The 22,455-nt window shown below is 39.4% G+C and overlaps 1 protein-coding gene across 1 annotated transcript in view; it reads right to left on the reverse strand.

Annotated features, from left to right (window-relative positions):
- Positions 1-13,902: 13,902 nt before the first annotated feature.
- LOC106514835 (B cell scaffold protein with ankyrin repeats 1) overlaps positions 13,903-22,455 on the reverse strand; it is a 29,427-nt gene continuing 20,874 nt past the window's right edge. Inside the window, exons 8-12 of the mRNA XM_014004285.1 lie at positions 19,209-19,269; positions 18,893-19,093; positions 15,185-15,247; positions 14,046-14,170; positions 13,903-13,974 (exon numbers count right to left, since the gene is read on the reverse strand). Coding sequence (XP_013859739.1) covers positions 13,903-13,974; positions 14,046-14,170; positions 15,185-15,247; positions 18,893-19,093; positions 19,209-19,269 — 522 coding nt within the window. The remainder of the gene's footprint in view (positions 13,975-14,045; positions 14,171-15,184; positions 15,248-18,892; positions 19,094-19,208; positions 19,270-22,455) is intronic.

A 22,455-nucleotide genomic window follows, 5' to 3' on the forward strand; every position in this document is an offset into this window, starting at 1 on the left:
ATCCCAGTTTTCTAAAATATAGGGATGCTTTCTTTGACTTTTTGTTTTGAAGGATATTTGCGTCACAGGCAATTCAAATAAAATAAAAACAAAAGTTATAGACTTGAGGACAAAAACTTCTCAGCCTGATTTCTATGATCAAAAATAAATCACTGATATTTATCAATATTTACATAAAATCTGACCTGATCTCTTATTTTCCTCTTAAATCGTTTCAATAATTAAAAAAAAAACTATTGACAATATTCAAGTTTTGATTACTGAGCTTAAAACATTAAACACACTCTATAGCAGTGGTTCCTAAAGTTGGGGTCGGGACCCACAGTGGGGTCCTGAAACATCAAGGTGGGGTCCTGAAAATATATTTTTGAAGTAATTACACAAAAAGTGACAACTAAGAACATTTTTCCTTTATTTTTACAAAATAATAAGATTAGTGTACTTAAAATGGACAAAAATAGTGTAATAAATAATGTTACAGTGCTCTTGTTTATTTAACATGAAAACAATATTTATCAGCCGACAACAGCTGGGGGCACAGATCTCTGCTTTTATCTTGTGGGTCAAAAGCTGAAAAGTTTGGGAAGCACTGCTCTAYAGTATAATATRTGTAGGGGGAGTGGGTGGGGCTTAGAGCCCCCTATCCCAACTGCACAGACTCTGGTTCCAAAAATACGACATGGCAACACCCACAAACCAGATCCCTCTGGCTTTCATTTTGAACAACAAAAGGAAACGGAGACACTTTTTTTCCAGCTTTTCACATCACACTCAATATTTTCAGAACAAAACATCAGAACAATTTAACCCAAATGTACAAGAAGCGATAAATGTTTCCAAAAAGCTTTGCGTTTAAGGTCCAAAATGTGTTTTTTTTTAATCTAGGCAAGACATGCAAACACAACAGAAAATGGTAATTTCTTTGTTTGCACGCAACATAAAAAGAATCAAATCTTGCGCTCATTGCTGTTTCCTTTGTATTTAACTTGTTTTGAAGACTCAAAAACAACCTTTCTGAAGAAGCTATGAAAAGGAAAATCATAGTGAATTACAAAATACCTCTACTCGTCACATTACAGATGCCTCAGGATACCAACTCTATGAATGGTCTTTATGAGGAACCCAGATCTGTAACCTTTCATAGACTCACCCAGACATCTGCCGTGCATGGCAACGAGAACAGAGAAGTTGGCTTGGGTTCAAGCCTCAGAGTGCCTTTTGTCGGCCCATTGTGGAACGATAGGAGGATGGTGTTTATGGTTGCCACTACCTCCATGGCCCCCACAAGGAGGATAATGAGATACAGTTGTTATCAGTGACAGCCGAGGGCCACGAGGAGTCATATCAGCCGGGTGCCTCCACTCTGATMCTCCCAGTGTGGGAGATGAGATTTGGATGAGGCTAATGCTGATCTCAAGTTTTTTAAATTGCTTCTCRTAGCTAAAACACACATATTTAACTGTTTTATAACATAAAGGCTTGAAAAAGATTTGGAAAAATTGTTACAAACTTWAAACTGAATTTGAAGAACCGCTCATGAACGAGATGAGATAATGTAGGATGCAAATGTTAACATTTATGCTAAAAGACGTTAAGTTGCTCAACTCCAAAAAATATAAAGCTGCATCGCTTTGGCTGGTATTCATCAATGGTTGCACCACTTTTGGTTCTTCAGTCATCTAAACAAACTTTATAAAAGTTAAACCTTGCAAATTACAAAGTGAGCGCATGTTTGTTTAGCTCCTGTTAGCAAACCTTACGATTCTCATTTTGTTACATAAAAGAATTTCAGCTGCTCAATTTAAAAGGATACTACTATTATTTATACTCAATAATAGTTACTAAACTTTTTGTTCAAAATCCTCAAATGTCTTTAATCTAAATCTTCCACATTTCAAAGTGTGAGCATTCAATGTTAGCTTAGCTCCAGTTAGCAAACCCTTGAGATTTGTGTTTTTTAGCTTCCTTAACAAGACTTAAGTTGATTAAATTTCATTGATGCACAACAATAAGTGTTTTTTATTATTTTTACTCCAACTTTTCTTCTTAAATTCTCTAAACCCCGTTTACTGAATCAAATTCTGCRAATTTCAGAGCATGAGCATGCTAATGCTAGCTAGCGAAATCTTCAGATTTTAAATAAAAATTACAATTCTGGCAAAATTTCTAGACTGTGAATTTCAGCTTACTAAAAAATTCACTAATCTTCATCTCTACAACCATACTACAAACGTATTTGTTTTACTTTTGCTTGATTTAACTGAAAACAAACACTTTAGAGCAAATTCTTTGAAAAAAACACTGCATTAAATTAAAGTTTTACCCCAACTTATGACTTGAGAAGAAAAATCACAGCCCCTAACTGTCAACATCATTGCTTTACATGATTTATGTAAATACTGAAGTATTCACAGTACTTATCTAAAAGCTCAAACCAGATAAAATGTCAAATTAGCAGTAGCACAGTTCTGCTAAATATGCCACAGTGTTGCTTTGAAGAGTGTCCAGCAGTTATTTGTGGGAAAAACAGGTTTACGGAGTTTAGGGTCAAACCGAGACCCTTACAGATGATTTATGTATACAGCTGGGGATGGGTGGGTGGGGGGTAGGATAGATGGGCACATTTCATCTGGCTGTCGAACGCTCCAGCCTGGCCCAGCGGGCCTCGAGGAGGCTTAAACACAAGCAGGACGGGTGCCAGGTCCTCTCCTCGGCCATTGTGCTTTAATTAACCTACATGGAGCTGACTGCTAAAATGTGCGGTGATAGATAAGGCTGCTTGGATGATTGATTTATTTACCACACATGCTTGTGATTTCCATAAAATTACTACTTCCTTTACTGCCCATATGAGGCACAAACGTCATTAATACCCAATGTATGGCCACGGATGTGCTGTAAAACTCACAGTAAAGTGATTACTTTCTTAAAACTGGGTAAAACTTTAGCTGTGAGGACCAATCGGGATGGGGCCGGTGACCCTTGAGTTGTGAATAATCTATAATTGATAGAGACGGAGGTTTTTGAGGTTTGGCGTGGGCCCAGCGRCGGTCTGATTGCATCCGAACATCTCCATCAGAGAGCACTAGAAGGTAACGGTGGGATTAAAATGGGCACTGCTGGCACATCCAGGCGGGCAGGGTGCTTCTTCTTCTTCTTCTTTTTTTTTTTTTTCCTCCACTAGGGCCATTGTTCCATATGTGCTCCACCTGCGCCTCTCAGAGCCTCGCGCCAAGCACACGGCCGGCAGGCCCTACCATCCCTGCTGATTGGAAGTTGCCATAGAGACGCTGGAAGCTGGTGCTGCGAATGGGGGGGTGGCTGCTGTAAATCTCAACATGCTATTTTTTTAATTTAGAAAATTGGCAAAGGAAGTGTGGTAAATGAATCGCCGTTAATAATAATTCACATATGGGACAAAACACAATTAGGCTGTTTTTGGCTACGGGCGAAGAGAAAGCAGCTCCCTCGAAAATGTGATCTCATCTCATCAAAGCCACTCCAGCTCTCCCAGTAGTCCTGATTTGAGGCGATGGAACGACTCTGTCTTCTAATGATGTTTATGGAAATAATATCACTGGAAATTATCGTCGGTCACAAAGAGCGGCGCGATGGAGACATCAATCATGTTACCGTGACCCGAAAGTCGATTCCTTATCGGCTTGTTATGAAAACGGACGGCGGCTGTGGTGCTCTGCTTTGTTTATCAGACAACCAGCAGAAAACTCAAATTTATTTATTTTTTTTACCCCCTCTGGGAAACTCTACTCAACGCTGTTTTGTTTCCTAAGTCATTTTTCTTTCTTTCTTTCTTTTTTTTTTTGCAAGTCGTTTGGAGCGCAGAGAAAAAGGCGAGCAGCAAAGCTCACCCGTAGCTTTTAATAACACGATGGCCACCATCCAGCTTCAGATGAGGCCTGGGATTGGCTGATCTCTTCACACCCTGGCACCTGGAGCAGCTCGAGCTCTGTGTGTGTGTGTGTGTGTGTGTGTGTGTGTGTGTGTGTGTGTGTACATACTGTAAGTGTATGAGGGGGAGGGAGAGGGTGAGAGAGGCTTTTATTGGTAGCTGCTCTATTGGAGGCGTGACATGCCAGGAATCAAAAGCCCTCACCTGCAACCGAGTGCGAAGAAAAATCATTAAAATGGTTTCAGGCCAAAAACCTTTGCATAACCCCTCCCCCCCACCTCCCCAAAAAACTTCAGTTTAAAAAAAAAAAACAAAATTCTTCAAGTTGTCAGCTCAGGGTTTAGAGTTTATTTAAAGAAAGTCTCAGTTTTTAGTGTTTTGCAGCAGGTTTGAGGGGATACGTTGATGGCAAAAAGACCATCTTTTTGGTTTTATGGGTTGAATGGGCCATCTCCAAAAGTTCATGAACGTAAATACAATGATTATTTTCCTAAGAGTTGCACAAAAGCCTGCCCAGTAGTGGTAGAACAGTGTGTTGGTGCACAGGACGTGTTGAGGATCAGTCCCAGCTACAACCAGAATAAATGTGAACTCAGTTTCTGTAAAACTGTTTGAACTATTTTTGTGTYGACTAAGTTAGAGAACATCTTGAGTAGGGTAGACTCCAAAAGTTGACATCGGAAGGAATYAAGGTGACGAGGGGGCACAGGGTGGTGTCCCCGTGGCCCAGCCGGACTCTGGGGACGATGTGAAGTGAGAGGGTCAGCCTTCGCACCATCCAGGGCAGCGGTCCCCAACCTTTTTTTTTGCGCCATGGACCGGTTTAATGCCAGACATATTTTCACAGAATGACGGTAYGACGGATAAATGTAACAAAATAAAATGATACGACCAACACAAAAACTGGTATTTYGTAATAATAAACGTCAACCCACYGTGTACTTGTATGTAACCTTCTTCCTGACGTGCGCCAACAACTTTTCCCCGTTGTAAAAAAAACTTTCCAAAGACGTCAGTTTTCACCAAGACAAGCGTCTTGACATGCGTCAAGAGTGAGTCATAGATGAACGTAACAAAGAGAAAAAACAGTGTTCAGACTTTTATACTAAATACAACGAAAATAATGTAAGTTATTTATTATTTCTGTGCGGCCCGGTACCAAACGACCCACAGACCAGACCATGGCCCGGGGGTTGGGGACTGTTGATCTAGGGTTTATCTGTTGTTCTTACATCACCAAAGAYGTGAACAATGGATAGTATCTGATTTCCATCTGTGTTCATCAGATTTCTWCAGATGTACACTCATTATGACCCAATTTCAGTCCAACTTCAGCTGTCGAGACAGATGACGTCAGCAACACAAGCCCAGATCATCACCCTTATACCTCTGTGATTGACAGTTGGAGTTTAGTTTAACCAAACTTGGTGCRGTGCATCAAAGCCAAGATCATAGAAATAAAGATGGCAGTTAGGGTTTTAGCTGGAGGGGTGTTGGGGGCGTCTTTTGGACACCCAATTTTCCGACACCTTCTTTTAGCCAGCGAGGCCTCAGGACACTCTCAGGTCAACGTACCAATCTTTAGGACATTTTGGTCCGTAAGTTGTTTTTTCCTTAAACTTTCGTCAGCGATGGCAGGGGTGACCCCAATTATTTTATGAAGCCAGAAGAAGAAACGTGAAGAATAAATGGTGCTGGCTTGGATAGAGGAGGTTGGTATTTTCATTTTTCCCCCCTATGTAAATTTCATAAACTTTGGTGAGGGGGGTGCACTCTTCGAGTGTCGATGCTTTCTTCCAAAATCCTACCTAAAACCCCGATGGCAGACCTTCTTGTATAGGAGATAAAAACAAGCTGAAGATGATCGGCGCTTCGGCTAAAGTGCGACAGATGAATCTGTTGTGCGGCGCTGACCCGTCTATTTGTGCGCGATTAGTTCCTCGTTCCGAGAGCGGCTGTGCAAATACGATACGAACATTTGCATGCTTGTTGTGACTGATTTCAGCATTAATCCATAAACCAAACCGAAGCCGGCAGCGGATGGGATCGTGTGTTTGCTCAGCTGAGGGGATCATACGGTGGATTTTAGGTTAAGATTGTCACATAGATAAAAACTAATTTAAGATTTTTCTAGAAAAAAAAATGGGGTTCAGCTCAAAAACCGGGGGACGGTGTCTCTGTTTGCGGCGGTTGATCTCGGCGCCGGATGTGACCTTTTCCGAGTCGCTGAAAAAAAAAAAACTGCAGCGTAGCAACAGACGCACCGACCTGCAGGGGAATGAGCCGCTGCTCCTTTCGTCTCCGGCAAACCCGACAGCTTGAACACGCCTGGGCGCTGCCTCACAAAGGCGCTCCACGGAGGAGGCCTATTAATCTTCCCAAAGCCTCAAAAGGCAAAGAGGCCAGTGTGGGCCCCTGAGTCTGGTGCTCGGGGGCCCGCAGACAGGGGGTCCTTGGCAGGCTCCGTCGGGTCAGTCTTGGCCTGGTATCAAATGCGGGGGGACTAGGGGGCACAGGATGGTGTCCCTGTGCCCTTTACCAGATGCGAGGTTGGGGCTGGACTCCGGGGGCGATGTGAGGTGAGAGGGTCGGCCTTCGCACCCTCCAGGGTTTAGCTGCCGTTCTTCTGTCATCAGAGATGAGAAAGATAGAAAGTTTCTGTACCGTTCTGAGTTTGATCAGTTTCTACAAATATTTTGCGGAATCTAAAAACATGATTTCTCAAAACRTTCAGCACTTATAGTTCATTTGAGGTCGTATTTATTTAGAATTTGTACGACTGTTCAGGAGAAGCACATTAGGCTTCAAGACATTTATGTATTTTTTTTTTTGCTTGTTTTCGCAAGATTTGTAACATTTTTAGAGTTTTGCTTGAAATTGTCCTGGTTTACGCTTTCAGTATTGTTGACCAAAACGGCAATAAAACTATTTTACCCTAAATTGCAATGGCGGATGATCTTTATTATCTAATAAGCTTATTTTCTCAGTTAAATGAGATTTGATAAAGTGTGTCTGAATCATGAAATCATTTAAAAAAATGTGAACAGCAAACGGGACGTTTAGGTTTGGTTTTATGCCTGTCCAATAAACACGTCGGAAGCGAACCCGTAAAACCATGAGGCGATTTAGTGCAACGTTTTTTTCAGCCGGGTCCATCCCCTCTTAAACAAACAGACCTCGCTCAGGCCTTTTAGTGAGCAGGAACTCGTCAGAATAGATGTGCCCCGCTGAGGCTGCTGCTCTTTTCACCCCTCTGCCTGCGAACGGACCAAACAGAGCTCCACTGTTACTTGGCGGACATTGAAATTCCCCCAACGTTTGTACAGTGAATTCCACTTCCTCGCCTTTTGATTCATACTCCCTTTTTTAATCCTCCCCCCCTTTTTTTTCTTCCTGTGAAGTACCTTTTTGTCCCCTGTTTGAACTTGAGGGAAGAATCGCTCTGCAAATGGATGTTGGGTTCAGAAAAAATGAGTGAACTTGGGAGGAGGAGGGGGGGTGGTGGTATCTATGACTGATAGTGGGTTTCAATGTGAGCATTAAATAAAGTCTGTATAAGATAAGCTCTTTTCTCATCAAACTTGAAGATTTATCTCTGAAAATTGTATGTTGTTTAAAAATTCAGTTCTGAAGAACGATATTTAGCATTTCCTTCATTTTTACTTTAGTGTTTTGTTAATATTTCACTACAATTATTTAGAATTTTGCTTTTAGCTTTCAGCCTTTTATTACTTTTAGCCTTAAGCTAACATTTGTTTGAGTGTAATCTAGCTTTTTTCCTGCTTTTATCTTGTTAAATGTTTTATTTTATTCATCTCACAATTTTGATTTCAGCTTTCAGCTAGCATTTTGCTACTTTTAGCTTTGAATTAACATTTAGCTTAAGCATTTTGCAGCTTTTACCCTTTTAAAAGCTATTAGCTACATTTGGTTTCTGTTTTGTTACTTTTAGCTTTTAGGTAAAGGTTTACTTTATTCCTCTCACATTTTTCTTTTGGTTTTCAGCCGGCTATTAGCTTCCTTTGGTTTCTAGCCATTGTTACCCTTTAACTAGATTTTTGCTGCTTTTAGTTAGCATTTGACTTTATAGCTTTGACCTAGTGTTTTACCCCTTTTAGCTGTTAGCTAGCATTTTGCTTCTCTTGGCTTTTAGTCAGCATTTTACTTCTTTAAGCTTTTAAGTAAGTTTCACTACTTGGGCTGCATTTGCTCCTTTTTAGCTGTTAGCTAGTGTTTTGCTACTTTGATCTAGCATCCTGCTTCTTTTAGCTGTTGGCTAGTGTTTTGGTCTTTTTTCAGTTAGCATCATACTTCTTTTAGCTGTTGGCTAGTGTTTTGCTACTTTGATCTAGCATCCTGCTTCTTTTAGCTGTTAGCTAGTGTTTTGCTACTTTGATCTAGCATCCTGCTTCTTTTAGCTGTTGGCTAGTGTTTTGCTCTTTTTTTAGTTAGCATCATGCTTCTTTTAGTTGTTGGCTAGTGTTTTGCTCTTTTTTTAGTTAGCATCATGCTTCTTTTAGCTGTTGGCTAGTGTTTTGCTCTTTTTTTAGTTAGCATTCTGCTTCTTTGAACTTGTAGCTATGTGACTTCTTTTAGCTTTTAGCTAGTATTTTGCTCATTTTTAACTTTTAGACAGTGTTATGCTTGTTTTAATTCTTAACAAGTTTTCTGCTACTTATAGCTCATTTTTTGACAAAAAATATTTCAGTATTTCTGTATTTTTGCAGAAAAAGCTGTTTCTCAAGCTGTACAGAAATTTAAAACAGYCAGACATCACAAAATCCTAACAATGACTTTAATCTTTACTTAAAAGACTGCATGCTCTGTTAGAAAGTACATATCAGTACAAAAACAAAGATAGTTTGGCTGACTGTTCCACATTAGAAAATCCACACTAACCTGTCAGGTTGACTCAAAAAAACAAGAAGCTTGTTCTCATCACAGTCAGGTTCATCTTGAACTGTGTGAGGCTTGTGGATTAGGGGATGAAAGAATACCACTGACTGTGAAATTGCCTGATTTTTATCGGGGATGTTGGGAGGCAGCTGTGCAACAATCCGCTGCCCTAATCTGGAGGCTGTGGAGACGGGAACCAGGCGAGGAAATGTGCCTTACGTGCCCAAGAAAGTAGCGTTGTGTAGGGTTGTGGACTACTTACTCCTGATAAGTTATCCCGATGTTGTTCCAGCAGCGTGGAACAGGTTCAGCACACAAGTGAGGCGACAGTTTTTGCTCTTTAAGTCTCCGCTGATAAAAAAAAACCATCACTTAGTGGCTGAACATTGTTATTGATGCGTTGACTGTTTAATCCCACCTGTCCACCTAACCAAGCCTGATGCTGGGAAATAAACATGTCCAATATCTCAGCCTGATTGCTTCAATCTTTATCACCCGAAACGCAAAAGGTGGGCGATGGAGTTTCTGCCGTGTCTTGTTGTGTGTTTGTGTGTCTGTTAACAAATCTCTTGTGAAACTGCTGGACAGATGTTAATGAAACTTTAAAATATCAGGGATCAAGGCAGGGTGGTGGACCGCCATTAACACTGAGCCTTAGCATTCAAACTCACATTTCAACCTAAGCTGTCTTTTTACTTCATACTTAAATTAAATTTGAGCATAAATGCCAAAAACATACCAAAATTCAAACTTTTCCATCCCATGTGTTCGTTTGACCACAATAAAACGTTTAGCTTTTCTGGGTAGGGAAGGTCAGAATCACAGAAACAACACATTTTAGGTAACTGAAGAAAAACAATGYAGCAATTTGTTGCATTTAAGCTGATAAAAAGGACATATTTACAGGTTATTTGTGCTTTGTTCTGTTAACCAGGTGAAATTATTTTAAGTTTAGATCATTTCAGTGTTTATAAGACATTTTTGTTKTAAAGTAGATACACTATGAGGTAATGAAATACTGTTGCTCTTTGTTGTTGTGCTGCCAAAAAAAACACTGTACGTCTGATAAATGCTTAGAAATACTTAACTGTTGATGCTTGATGTGGTGCTGCCTAGAAATACCAYACAGTTGATGTTAGATGTTTAGAATACTGCTCAGAAATACTGTGTAGTTAATCTTTAACACTTAGAAATGMCATGCGGTTGATCTTTCATGTTACGCTGCTCAGAAATACCGTGGTTGATCTYKAATACTTAGGRGTACTGTACTGTTAACACTKTGAAAAACCGTACYGTTGATCTTCAATGTGATACTGCTCAGAAATACTTTACGGTTGATTTTTAATACTTAGAAATACTGTACTGTTTCTGACTGGTCACTGAGTGTGTATATATGTCTGTGTGTATATACTGACAATATTTATGAATGTAGGCATGTATGTATGTATGTATATCTTTATATATGTATGGGTATGTGTATAGTTTTATATATGCCCTCCATGTATTTATCCATTTATTTTTCAGGTGAGCGGACAGATGTTGGGTGTGTGGTCCTGTGTTTTGTTGGTGTATATTTAATATACTTCTAATCACAATTTCAATCTTTCTATCTTTCTAATTACTTCTCTCTGTTTTTCTCTCTGTCTCTATTTTCTCTTCACTTAATATAAAAAAGTCACTGATGATGAAGAAATAAATAAACTAAATAAACTAATATTTGGTTTCGTTTTCTACTGAAGTGACACACAAAAAAAGAAATACTGTACTGTTGATCTTCAATGTGATACTACTCAGAAATACTTTACAGTTAATCTTTAATACCTAGAAATACCGTACTGTTGCTCTTCAACGTGACACTGTCCAGAAATACTTTCCTTAGAAATCCCACAATGTGACACTGTTCAGAAATACCACACGGCTGATATGTTGTTGTGAGGTCTGCTCAGAAACATGTTTGGTGTGGGCGCTAACAAACCTGTGATGTTCTCTGTGTCTCTTTACAATCAGGGAATCATCCCTTAGATGTTTGCATACGTGATGAAGATCCCAGGCCTTATTTTCTTCCTCCTTTTTTTTTCTCTCCCTATGTTGCTGTTTCTGTTGTGAAATCCCCCCCTCAGCAGGTGGCGGGCAAACATATGCCTGAGATGCCACGGGGTGCTGAAGCCGGATCATCTCCAAAGGCTAACTGGCAGGTCTAAGCAGGGCCGGGCGTTAATGCATATTATTCACAAAGAGCATGATTGAAGAGAAAAATGTGCCCGGCGTGTACCCAGCTGCTCCGTTGGCACGCCGCTCCCTCAGCCTCTGCCTGAGTTTTTTAAGAGCGGCGCTCGGATTCAGCCGCGCATTCACCGAATTCCCCATGCAGCTCCTATTCATTCAGTCATCCATTCACCGAGCCACAGGCAGGGCAACAAACTGGTGTCTGTGTGAGAGAGACTCTGTGCCCTGAATGGTTTCATAAATGACAGCAAATTCAGATTTTTAACATGTATATACGGTGAGGGCCTCCGTTTGTGTGAATCATCCAGGTGCTCGCACCGTGGGAGCCGAACAAAACAAGTCTCCTTTACCCCTCTGTGAACGTCCCCCATTCAATATGGCAAGCAAACAAGTCACTTTTACATTTTTTCATTTGATTTAATTTAATTGGTTTTGACATATTTCAGCTGATGTGCTCGCCGGCGTGATGCTTCCTGTTTGCAGCATGAAGCTCCTCAGCCTCCACGTGAAAWTTTTTTGTTGTTGTTGTTGTTTATTCAGACACTCGTATGCAGATATTTTTCCACTGCTTGCCTCTTGGCCTACAGGAGGTCAGCAGGTGCTTCTGTGCTCAGCAGATGGTTTGTTTGCTTCAGTCGTTCAGTTTGATGGTCATTTTTAGACAAATGGCACCCTCTAGAGGAGACAAATCTAAAGTTCTCCAGTCCAAAACATCTAGAAAAAACTTTATTTAGAGGCATAACTATTTATAATTTCACAAAATCATTCACAGAATAAAATACATTGTATTGATGTTTGATTATACATTTTTATTTTAATGATTTGATTAGGACTGAAGGGATAGTGCAGATCTGTTGAAATGGAGTTCTTATATAGTAACTGATGGGGTAATAAAACTGATAAGATATAAAATGTTACAGAAAATTATTTTACATGAACAAGCGTTCATGGTTTGTCAGCTTTCCAAAAAATCTGCAAAACGAAAACAAATTAAGTTGAATATATTTATTTTACAACCAAGTCAAACTTATTTTCAGGGGGAATGTACCTGCTGCACTCTGTGAGTTTTGCTGTAAGATTCAGAGTCGGCTCGTTGGTTCCCTCTCTGACACTGATTCACTGTAAARTATGGAGGTAAGGAGATTTTACAGAAAAAGAAAATTAAAATTCTCTGGGGAAATAGGGTTGGGCGATTTTGGCAAAAAAAAAAAAATCACAATTGTGGTATTTAGCCGATAACGATTAATATGACAATTAATCCCCTGGAGTCCCTGGACGCCCTCATATCCTAGTCACATGACAAATTTAAATCATTCTAGTGGGAAAGATTTGCTCTCCGTAAAAATCTGTTCCCAATTGTGTCAAAAGAACAGACTTCAGGCCATGGGTCCATTTTTAAATTGTGTTGATAGACTAAGTAAAATCAGAGGTATGATAAATAAATTAAAGAATATATTATTATATAATTAATTTAAATTTTTTTTCATATTTGAAGGGGAGAGGAGCATCGAGCGGACTGACTGGGGAAATCTCCAGTCTGTCTGGTGGCATTAATCTTATTAATTGCCAAGTGCCAAAAAATAATCGATTACTTTTTTTCTGGTAATTAATTGCACATGATATGATTTTGCCCAACTATAGTTCTCCTGTACCTATGTTCCCTGGTACCATGTTCTCCTGTACCTATGTTCCCCATTGCCTATGTTCTCTTGTATGTATGTTCCCAAGTACCTACGTTTCCCAACCAATACCTATGTTCCCTGATACTAATATTTCTCAGCCAGTACCTATGTTCTAATACAGTACCTAAATTTCCTACCTGTGTTTTACAGTACCTAAATTTCCAAGTACCTATGTTCCCTGGTACATATTTTCCATGGTACTCATGTTCCCCAATACCTTTGTTCTACAGTACCTAGGTTCAACAGTACCTAAATTTCCTGGTACCCATGTTACCTGGTATCCATCTTCTCCAGTACCTACGTTTCCCAATCAATACCTATATTTCCTGATACCAATATTTCTCAGCCTGTACCCATGTTCTACAGTACCTAAATTTCCTACAACCTGTGTTTTACAGTACCTAAATTTCCTACCTGTGTTTTACAGTACATAAATTTCCAAGTACCTATGTTCCCTGGTACATATTTTCCATGGTACCCATGTTCTTCTGTACCCATGTTCCCCATTACCTTTGTTCTACAGTACCTATGTTCAACAGTACCTAAATTTCCTGGTACCCATGTTACCTGGTGTCCATCTTCCCTAGTACCTAAGTTCCACAGCCAGTTCCTATGTTCCCCAGCCAGTATCTATGTTCCCCAGCCAGTTCCTATGTTCCCCAGCCAGTACCTTTGGTCCCCAGCCAGTTCCTATGTTCCCCAGCCAGTACCTCCCCAGCCAGTTCCTATGTTCCCCAGCCAGTATCTATGTTCCCCAGCCAGTTCCTATGTTCCCCAGCCAGTTCCTATGTTCCCCAGCCAGTTCCTATGTTCCCCAGCCAGTTCCTATGTTCCCCAGCCAGTACCTATGTTCCCCAGCCAGTTCCTATGTTCCCCAGCCAGTNATTTAAAGCGTGAGCCAAGGATATTTCATAACTTTCATTATACTTGGGAGAACAAAGCTTTCTGGAGAACATAGATGTGGACCGGGTAATTTGACTAAACACCATTTCCCTACCAAAATCATTTTCTAATACTGTATCTGCAGGAACTACAGTTATAAAGGTCTTCTGTGTTCATTTGAAGAACCATTTTAAATACTTACTTGGCATCTGATGAGCATTGTWKATTTTATCTGCAGGGAGAGAAGAAACATTCACATGTATCAGGGAGTAACTTAAACATCGGGACGCTCTGCCTTTTTAGACCTCACATTTCTAATTTACCGTAGACGTCGTCTCTGTTGTTGACCATGTTGGCTCTCAGGGGACTCTGCTTCTCCTATGGTGGCAAACACCAGGGCTTTAATCCAAAAACACACCTTTTGAACCTTTAACTAACCTTTTGCTAACCTCGTCCACAGACAGGGAACTGGTCTTCATCCTCTGCTGGAGCTCGATGAGTCGATCGAGGCTGGGCATCCGGTTTGGTACAAACGTGTCGTAGGTGGAAGTGGTGCTGCTTTCTTGCTTATGTCCTGCAATAAACGACAACAAAAATACACAGTTTAGCCAAGCTGACTACATGTGGATTTAAAAGTTAAATCTTGATATATTCAGAAGAACAAGAAAAATCACTTTGTAAATGTACACGTGGAAGGATTTTATTTTTATATCTTTCTATCCTTCTTGGGACCTAACTGTGTTAGCGTGTTCTTAACCAGTGGTGGATACAGCTAATTAATAAGTTAACTTTGCTAACTTATAATCTAACTAAAATATAGCATCRTCTACATTAAACCTCTAAACATATTTATAAAAAGTCAAAAAAAGAAAGTGTGGATGCTAACACCAAACAGCTAAACAAGTAAAAGTTTGCTGACAACGCGTCACCTGTTAATGTTAGTTTGTTAGATAATTGGTCTGCTGTCGGTTTTCATAGTTAGTGAAAAAGCTAATCGGCTAAAGGAAAAATTAGTTCTGCTTTTAGCCATTAGCCAATTAGTGGACCTATGTCCACCACTACATTTAATCCATAGCATTTTTATTTTTTTTGTGTCCATATGGTGGCTTATAAACCATGCTTTGGTGGGCAGTTCTTGTATCTGTGTCCATTTTTCTCTCTATTAGCAAAATATCTTATGAGCCACTGGTTGGAGTTTATTTCAAGAGACAGTCTTATTCAAGATGGCTGCCATCGCTAATCAAACTAGTAAAAATGACTATAACTTCTATGAGGCTTTTAGTCATTTCAGCACTCACATTTTTTTATTTCTATAAACATAGTTTTGTTGTGACTCTAGAAACATCTGCAGTTTGGTCTTCCTGTAGCCTGGTAAAAACCAGACCCTTGTCCTTCACTTTGGGGAAACTAGAATTGAGCGGAACTGCGTAGGAAGGAAAGGGCCAGGCTAGTCCTCCTGCTGTGATTAGATACTTTTTTTGACCATACAGACAATGACAGCCCTGTAGGTTTATCTGCAGAAAAGTATGTGAAGTTGTTTCTTCATGTGGAAAAAAATCTATAACGCAGGAATGACCTCTAAACTCACCTTGTTTAGAGAAAAGTGAAGACGCATCAGGAGCCATTTTAGATGTTTTCTTCATCTGAAACACTGAAAATAGACAGAAGCTGTGAAAATCACTTAACTACCACTGATATTCTTCTGTAACTGTGTCTGTCCTACACCAGATGGAGCCATAAACTCAATTTAAAACCAAGTTCCTGATATATTGACTAACTTCAGATCTACTTTAAATCATAGTTACTTAGAAATGATAGATTTTTCTTATATCATCTTGCTGTTTTAAATGATTGTTGAACAAAATTAACATAATTATGAATTATTTTAAAGTGCCTATAACATCAAATTTTTGTAATGAATTGGTATGTATTTTTTGGAAAGATAACATTAATTAGTGTGTTGCAAAACAAATTTTACGCCACTGAGACAAACCGTTCTTGAGATATTCACATGYGGAGTAACAGGAAGTGATGTCAAAGGGGAACGTGAGCAGAATATCGCTACAATAATAACAAACTGTGGAGAAGAATGGTGTTTCTCTAGATTATTTAAAGTCACTATCAGCGAGAAGAGTCAGAGTTCAAATAATATTGTTTCAATAAAAAAAGACCAGAGAGTTTCTTTTTTTAATGAATTCCCCTTTGATGTCACTTCCTGTTTCGCTTTGGCTGAGCCAATTTCAAAGGAAAATCTGTGAGTAATGCAACAAAATGTGTAAAATCATGCGCATTTTGTCGAGTTTCTTAAATTTAAAGACGTTTTCTTTGACTTTTTGTATTTGAAGGATATGCATGTCACAGGCACTTTAATTTATGTTAATCCAATAATGACTTTGTCGGCTGTGAGCTGTCGCCCTGTTTGGACGCCATCTTTGCTCCTCCATGTGGTCACAGATGCAAACAGTGGACAGTATAGACGGGGCTCGGTCTAGTGATGTCATAAAACACCCTACTACCAATATACCCACTGTCCCTCCTCTGGACATGTCCAAACCATCTCACTTTGTCTTCTGGTGCTGCTCCTCTGATGGTCTCAGTCCTAATCTAATCCGTCCCCGTCCCTCCCAAGGAGGACCTCAACATCTTCAGCTCTGCCACTTCCTGTTCTGTCTCCTGTCTTCTTGTCAACGTCTCCACACCAAACGTAGCTTGGTGTCACAGCTCTCTTTGACCTTTGCTGCCGCCATTTTGTCCCCAATCCTTCCTGAAACGCTGAAATGCTTTAAACACAGAACCGATACGAGGATCAGTGTGGTTCCCTYCAAAGAACCACATTTTATTCACGTTTCAGCTTTTAACAGAAGGAGCTTTATTTCCACTTGAGTTTCTCTGATAACTGGCTCCTCGCCCGAGTCCTCCACCGTCTCCTCTTGGCGAGGCGGCAGAACGAAATCCTCGTGCGGTTTTTGAAGCTCCGCTCTCTCAGTAGATGAAAACCTCTCTCTCTCTCTCTCCCTCCCGTACGCTCCGGGCCGGGGACAGACGAGGACGATGGAAAACACGTGTAATGACTTATTCTGGCTGACTTGGCCTTGRTTCGGACAAGATTGGTTGCAGATGGGAGCTCCCTCTCCGTTTACGGAGGGGACGGTTTGGAGACGGGGCCTACGGCGGAGGACTCAGATCCTTGTTTTGCTTCRTAAGCCCTGCTGGGACGAGGACTGGCCCACAAAACGCCTGCACACTCGAGGATAAAAGAAAGAGAGCGTTTACTGTCCATTAGCCAAAAGGCAAAAATAGACCATTATGCTCACAGGAGTGTTAGTAAAATATCTTAAATCGTTGTGTTCTAAAGACCCTTAGTGATTGGATGTATGCTCCTTCAGGAGTCGACCCAATTCAAGATGGCCACCATTTAATAAAAACACAAAAATGGATTTAACTCAGATAATTTTGTAGATATTGTGGTAGTAGCTGAAGATCCTTCTCAACACAGACTCTGAAAGTGACGTTCTCCTTTAGGGAACTCTAAACCTTTCTGTTTTGAATGGAGGTGTCGGTATGAGACGGGTGTAATGATGTTTGTGCAAACAACAATTGATTCTGGAGGCCTGCGTGTTTTCGGCTACTTTAATGATTCATAAGCCGTAATAATACMGGCCACTTTTGGATCTTTCAGCCTCATGAAATATTCAGGCGAGCTGAAATTGAACAGTTGGGAGAACTCGCAGCCAAACGAGTCTTTGTCTGCCCTCGCTCCGTTTTGTTTGTTTGTTTGTTTGTTGTTAGTTTAGGAAATCAAAACAAACGTGTAGAAAAGCTTATCGCTCTGTTCAGTAGCAGTAAAGCTGTAGCTCTTCCAGGACCTTAAACCTGCGGCTCGTTTTTACTCGGAGCATCTCGGCTGCAGCTGAAGTTTTATTATCTGTTATCAGCTGTTGGTCTTTAGTGGGATGACAAACAGCTGAAGGAATGAAGAAGCTAAAACTACATTGTTAAAGTTAAAGGCAGCAAAACACTAGCTAAAAGCTAAGAAATCTATATCTATCTAATAAAATAATCTAAACACAAGCCAAAAGAATATAACACTAGCTAAAATAATCTAAACACTAGCCAAAAGAATATAACACTAGCTAAAATAATCTAAACACTAGCCAAAAGAATATAACACTAGCTAAAATAATCCAAACACTAGCTAAAAGCTAAGAAAATCTATATCTATCTAATAAAATAATCTAAACACAAGCCAAAAGAATATAACACTAGCTAAAATAATCTAAACACTAGCTAAAAGAATACAACACTAACTAAAATAATCTAAACACTAGCTAAAAGAATACAACACTAGCTAAAATAATCTAAACACTAGCTAAAATAATACAACACTAACTAAAATAATCTAAACACTAGCTAAAAGAATACAACACTAACTAAAATAATCTAAACACTAGCTAAAAGAATACAACACTAACTAAAATAATCTAAACAGTAGCTATTAAAAATCTAAAACTACCTAAAAGCTAAGAAAATCCAAACGCCAGCTGAAAGAATCCTAATGCTAGCTAAAGGTGTCTAATAAATAAAATAATCTAAACACAAGCAAAAATAATCTAACACTAGCTAAAATAATCTAAACAGAAGCTAAAACAATATAACTAGCTAAAAGAATCTAAACATCTAAACAAATCTAACACTAGCTTGGAGTCTCAACACTAGCTAAAATGTATATACTAGCTAAAAGCGTCTACAAGATAAAATAATTTAAACAGCTAAAAGCTAGAATAAGCTAAACACTAGCTAAAAGAATCCAATAACTAGCTAAATTTAGAAAAAGACAAGCCGAAGTATAAAAGTAACAAAAGCCTAGCTAGCTAAAATGTAAAAGAAGCAAAACAGCAGTTAATAGCTAAAAGTAGCAGGATTTTAACTAAAAGCTAAAAGTAGTCAAATGTTAGCCTAAAAATAACAAAATGCTAGTTCAAAGTTTCACACAGCTTGCTAAAAACTAAAAACAACAAAATGCTAGCTAAAGCAAGAAGTACCATAATGGAAGCTAATAGTTATGTATCGAAGGAGAAGCTAAAAGCTAAAAATAGCAAAATGCTAGCCTGGAAGTACTAGAAAGGTAGCTATAAGCTACAAGTATCAAATAAGAAGGTGAAGGCTAAGAGTAGCAAAAGGGTAGCTAAAAGTAATGGTAAAAGCTTTAAAGAGGTCAGTATATTTTTATGGTTAGATATTTGTAAATAAAATGAAATACCTTGTAAAATATAAAAGTATAAAAACACGTGGGTACCTTGGGCGATGTAGGGGGTTTTGCACGGTTTCGCCTTCATGCACTCAGGCCTGGGAGTCGGCTCCGGCGGGCGGTTAGCCATGACCATGGCCTCCTCTGGGTTCTGATCGGGGTTAGAGCCATCTTTCTCCCCCAGCTGTGTGTACACATCATCGTCCTCCCGCTCTTCATCCTCACCTTGCTGCTGCTGTTTGTTTGCACCTGTGAGACACAGAGTGAGTCGTCCTGCTTCCTGAGCTGTTGTTTCACAGGTGACAGGAAGTACATCTTTGACAGACACTTTCATTACAGACGTTCCTTCGTCTTCCTCGCTCACCTGCGTTGCACATCATTTCGTACACGCTGCCGTCCACGTCCTCGCCAGAGCTGAACATCCTCTGTAACGACAGGGTAAGAAATATGCTTTACAGAGGTTTTTCTGTAAAGCTGTGACACAAAGCATGTGGTTTTTTCCCCCTCTTTAACAACAGCGCTGCTGCAGAGTATTTGCTAATTGTATACTGGGAGACAGACAGGGCCATGATCAGGGTGATTATGAAATCAGACAACCTTCCCCTTTCAGTTCAAACGTATCATTTAGGAAACGACACCAAGACCCCTGGCTTCATGTCAGACTGCAACCAGAATTAGACCGATGGACAAAAGGATCATTTACTGTCAACATTCAGGCATCGTCTAAAATAAAATAAAATTAAAACCGAGTGCTCCTCCAAGGAATACGTATCCTTTCATACCAGGGTTTTAAAATCATATAATCTAATGGTAAAGTTATCCCATTACTGACACAGTCCTACAAAAAATGCCAGCTAAAAAACTAAAAGAAGCAAAAAGCTAGCTGAAAATTCCAGAAGCTAGCTTAAAGTAAAGCCGATAAAAGTAGCAAACCTGTAGCTAAAAGCTTAAAGTAGCATGCTAAGTACTAAACCACAAGCTAAAAGTAATAGAATGATGGTTAAATTATAGGCGCAGAAAAGACAAGATAAAGGCTGTGTCCAAAACGACAGGCCGGGTCCTCCGGAGGACCCAGACTCCCCGGTCGCGGCGGGCCGGGTCCTAGGTAGACCGGTAAGACCGGAAAAAAAGAGGCTGTGAATTTGGACGGTCTAGCCTCCACTCCTTACCCCGGCGTACGTCATGTCACCTAGCAACTGTGACGACGCTAAACAAGCAAACTTAAATCAAAATTAGAAAAATATCAATACATTAGCATTATTAATATAACAAAACTATAAAATGAACTTAAAGGTATCATTTGAAGAACTAATTGACCCGCTGTGGGTTCATGTTTATTTCGCGTTTTTATGACGAAAAAATAATATTTAAAAACATGTCTATACAAATGATAAAAACCGCTAAATTTTTTAAATTTTTATATCACCATATTTTTATTTAAAATGTATTCTTTTGTCTCGCTTCATCCGCCATTACTAGCATAAAAAAATCACCGGTCGGGCCGCAATGCATTATGGGATACGCTGGGCCGGGAAGGATCCATCAGACCTGTCCTTCGATTCGGGCCAAAGGAAGGACGTATTTGTCGGCCGCATCGGAGGAGTCTTCGGTTTTGGACGTCCTTCGTCGCGGCGCTGTGACGTATGCGGCCGACAAATTCGACCTTCGGAGGACCCGGCCTGCTGTTTTGGACACAGTCCCGGTCTAAAAGTAACAAAAGCTTAGCTAAAAGCTTAAAATAGCAAATATGCTAGCCAAAAGAAAAAAAACTCTTAGCTAAWATCTAAAAGTAACAAATGCTAGCTTAATTTTCAAAAGTAAAAAAAAAGAATAGCTAAAAGATAAAATAAGCTTTAGGCTAGCTAGGTATCTAAAAGTAGAAACAAATTTGTAGCTAAAAGCTGAAAGTAGTACGCTAAAAGTACTAAACTACAAGTTGTAATTATAAACTGATAGCCAAAATTCAGTAGCAAAAGACAAGCTAAAATCTAAACGAACAAAAGCCTAGCTAAATGCTTAAATAGCTAATGGCTAACTAAAAGTAAGAAATGGTTATCTAAAATCTAGAAGAGGCAAAGGTTAGCTAAAAACTCAAAGCAGCAAATGGCTAGCTAAAGCTAAAAATGGCAAATCATTACCTAAAAGTAGAAAAAAAGCAACTGAAATGTAAATGTAACAGAAGTGTACCTGTTGTAAAAAGGAAGGAATAGTAGCTAGAAGCTAAAATTAGCTACATTTAGTTGTTTTCTTTTAGCTACTCTCTTCTGAAKGAGTCACAAAAAAGAGTAAAACCTTTTATTTTTATTAAAATCCATGCAGTCAGTTAAATATTTTTATAAAAGATGGAGGAAGTCTCAGATCTCCACTTGTTTAAACTCTGAATGATGTGTTTATTAGTTAAATGCAGCAGCTAAAACACTTTCCACAGAGGCAAGTTTCGGCCACGGAGGACTCCTGAAGATAATTTAACTCTGAGTTAATTTATATTTTCTCAGTGCGGTGGCAGCTGTAGGAATCTGCAGAACGCACCACATATTGCTCACTTGGATGAAAATATCACCATCCAGCTCCGCTCCATCGTTTCTAAGCAACACGGCCTATCGTGACTCAATTACTGCCTTGTACCGTTCCCAGAACTGCAAATGAGCCATTGGCCACCATGAATGCATTAATTGACAGTTGAGATTCTTCGACGGCCCAACAGGTTCGGGGAGAGACTTGTTTACCACTGCTACAACTTTCAAATTTAATAGAAAAGGCCACACGCTAAAAACTCCTATTGAGGGAGGGGGTTTTATTTACTTACTGCAAACGTTAAATAGTTTTACAGATGTACAGTCAAATTTAACAATCAAAACACAAAGAGAATAAAAGCAGAAGGAAAGTTTGTGAAAATAACCCAAGTAAATTCAGAGTAAATTTATTTTTGTAGCTGAAACACTCAAGCTTCGGCTATGTGTTTTTTTAAATAAAGTGGCATTTTTACACGAATAAGGGATTTTTTTTCTAGTAAATCTCTGTTTAAAAAAAAAGCCTTTTTTGAAAAAAGATTTGCTTCTCTTCCAAACACCTTCAAGCTTTAAACAGCAGCAAGTTGTGCTGTTTGCACCTGAACTCACATGCAAATCACTGTCCCCTTTCTCCCTCCTGAGGGTCGTTAATAGCATCCTGGTCTACAGATATTTTCATCTCATGTTTGGTGTAATTTGGTATTTTGGTGGGCAGTGTTCTGCTAACGGCTAATAGCAGAACTAATTTTTCATTTAGTGGATTAGCTTTTTTAATTAGCAGACCAATTAGCTTCCTCTAAATTAACTTTTGCCACTTGTAGATCTGCTAACAGCTAAACTATCAATTTAATATCAACAGGTTTGTCAGTCCCACCGATCTTCAGCTGGAAGGAGAYGAAGATCTGAGATGCAGACTGAGTAACAGTGGTCTTTAGAGATTAGCAGTTAATGTTGTCTTCAGCAAAATTTTACTTGTTGAGCTCTATACTGTTAGCTTCTGCTAATTTTCACTTGTTGAACTCTTTGCGTTAGTTCTGCTAATATTTACTTGTTTAGCTCTTTGCGTTAGCTTATGCTAATTTTCACTTGTTGAGCTCTTTG

Source organism: Austrofundulus limnaeus, unplaced genomic scaffold (genome assembly GCF_001266775.1).
Source record: "Austrofundulus limnaeus strain Quisiro unplaced genomic scaffold, Austrofundulus_limnaeus-1.0 Scaffold23, whole genome shotgun sequence".
In the NCBI taxonomy this organism is placed as follows: Eukaryota; Metazoa; Chordata; class Actinopteri; order Cyprinodontiformes; family Rivulidae; genus Austrofundulus; species Austrofundulus limnaeus.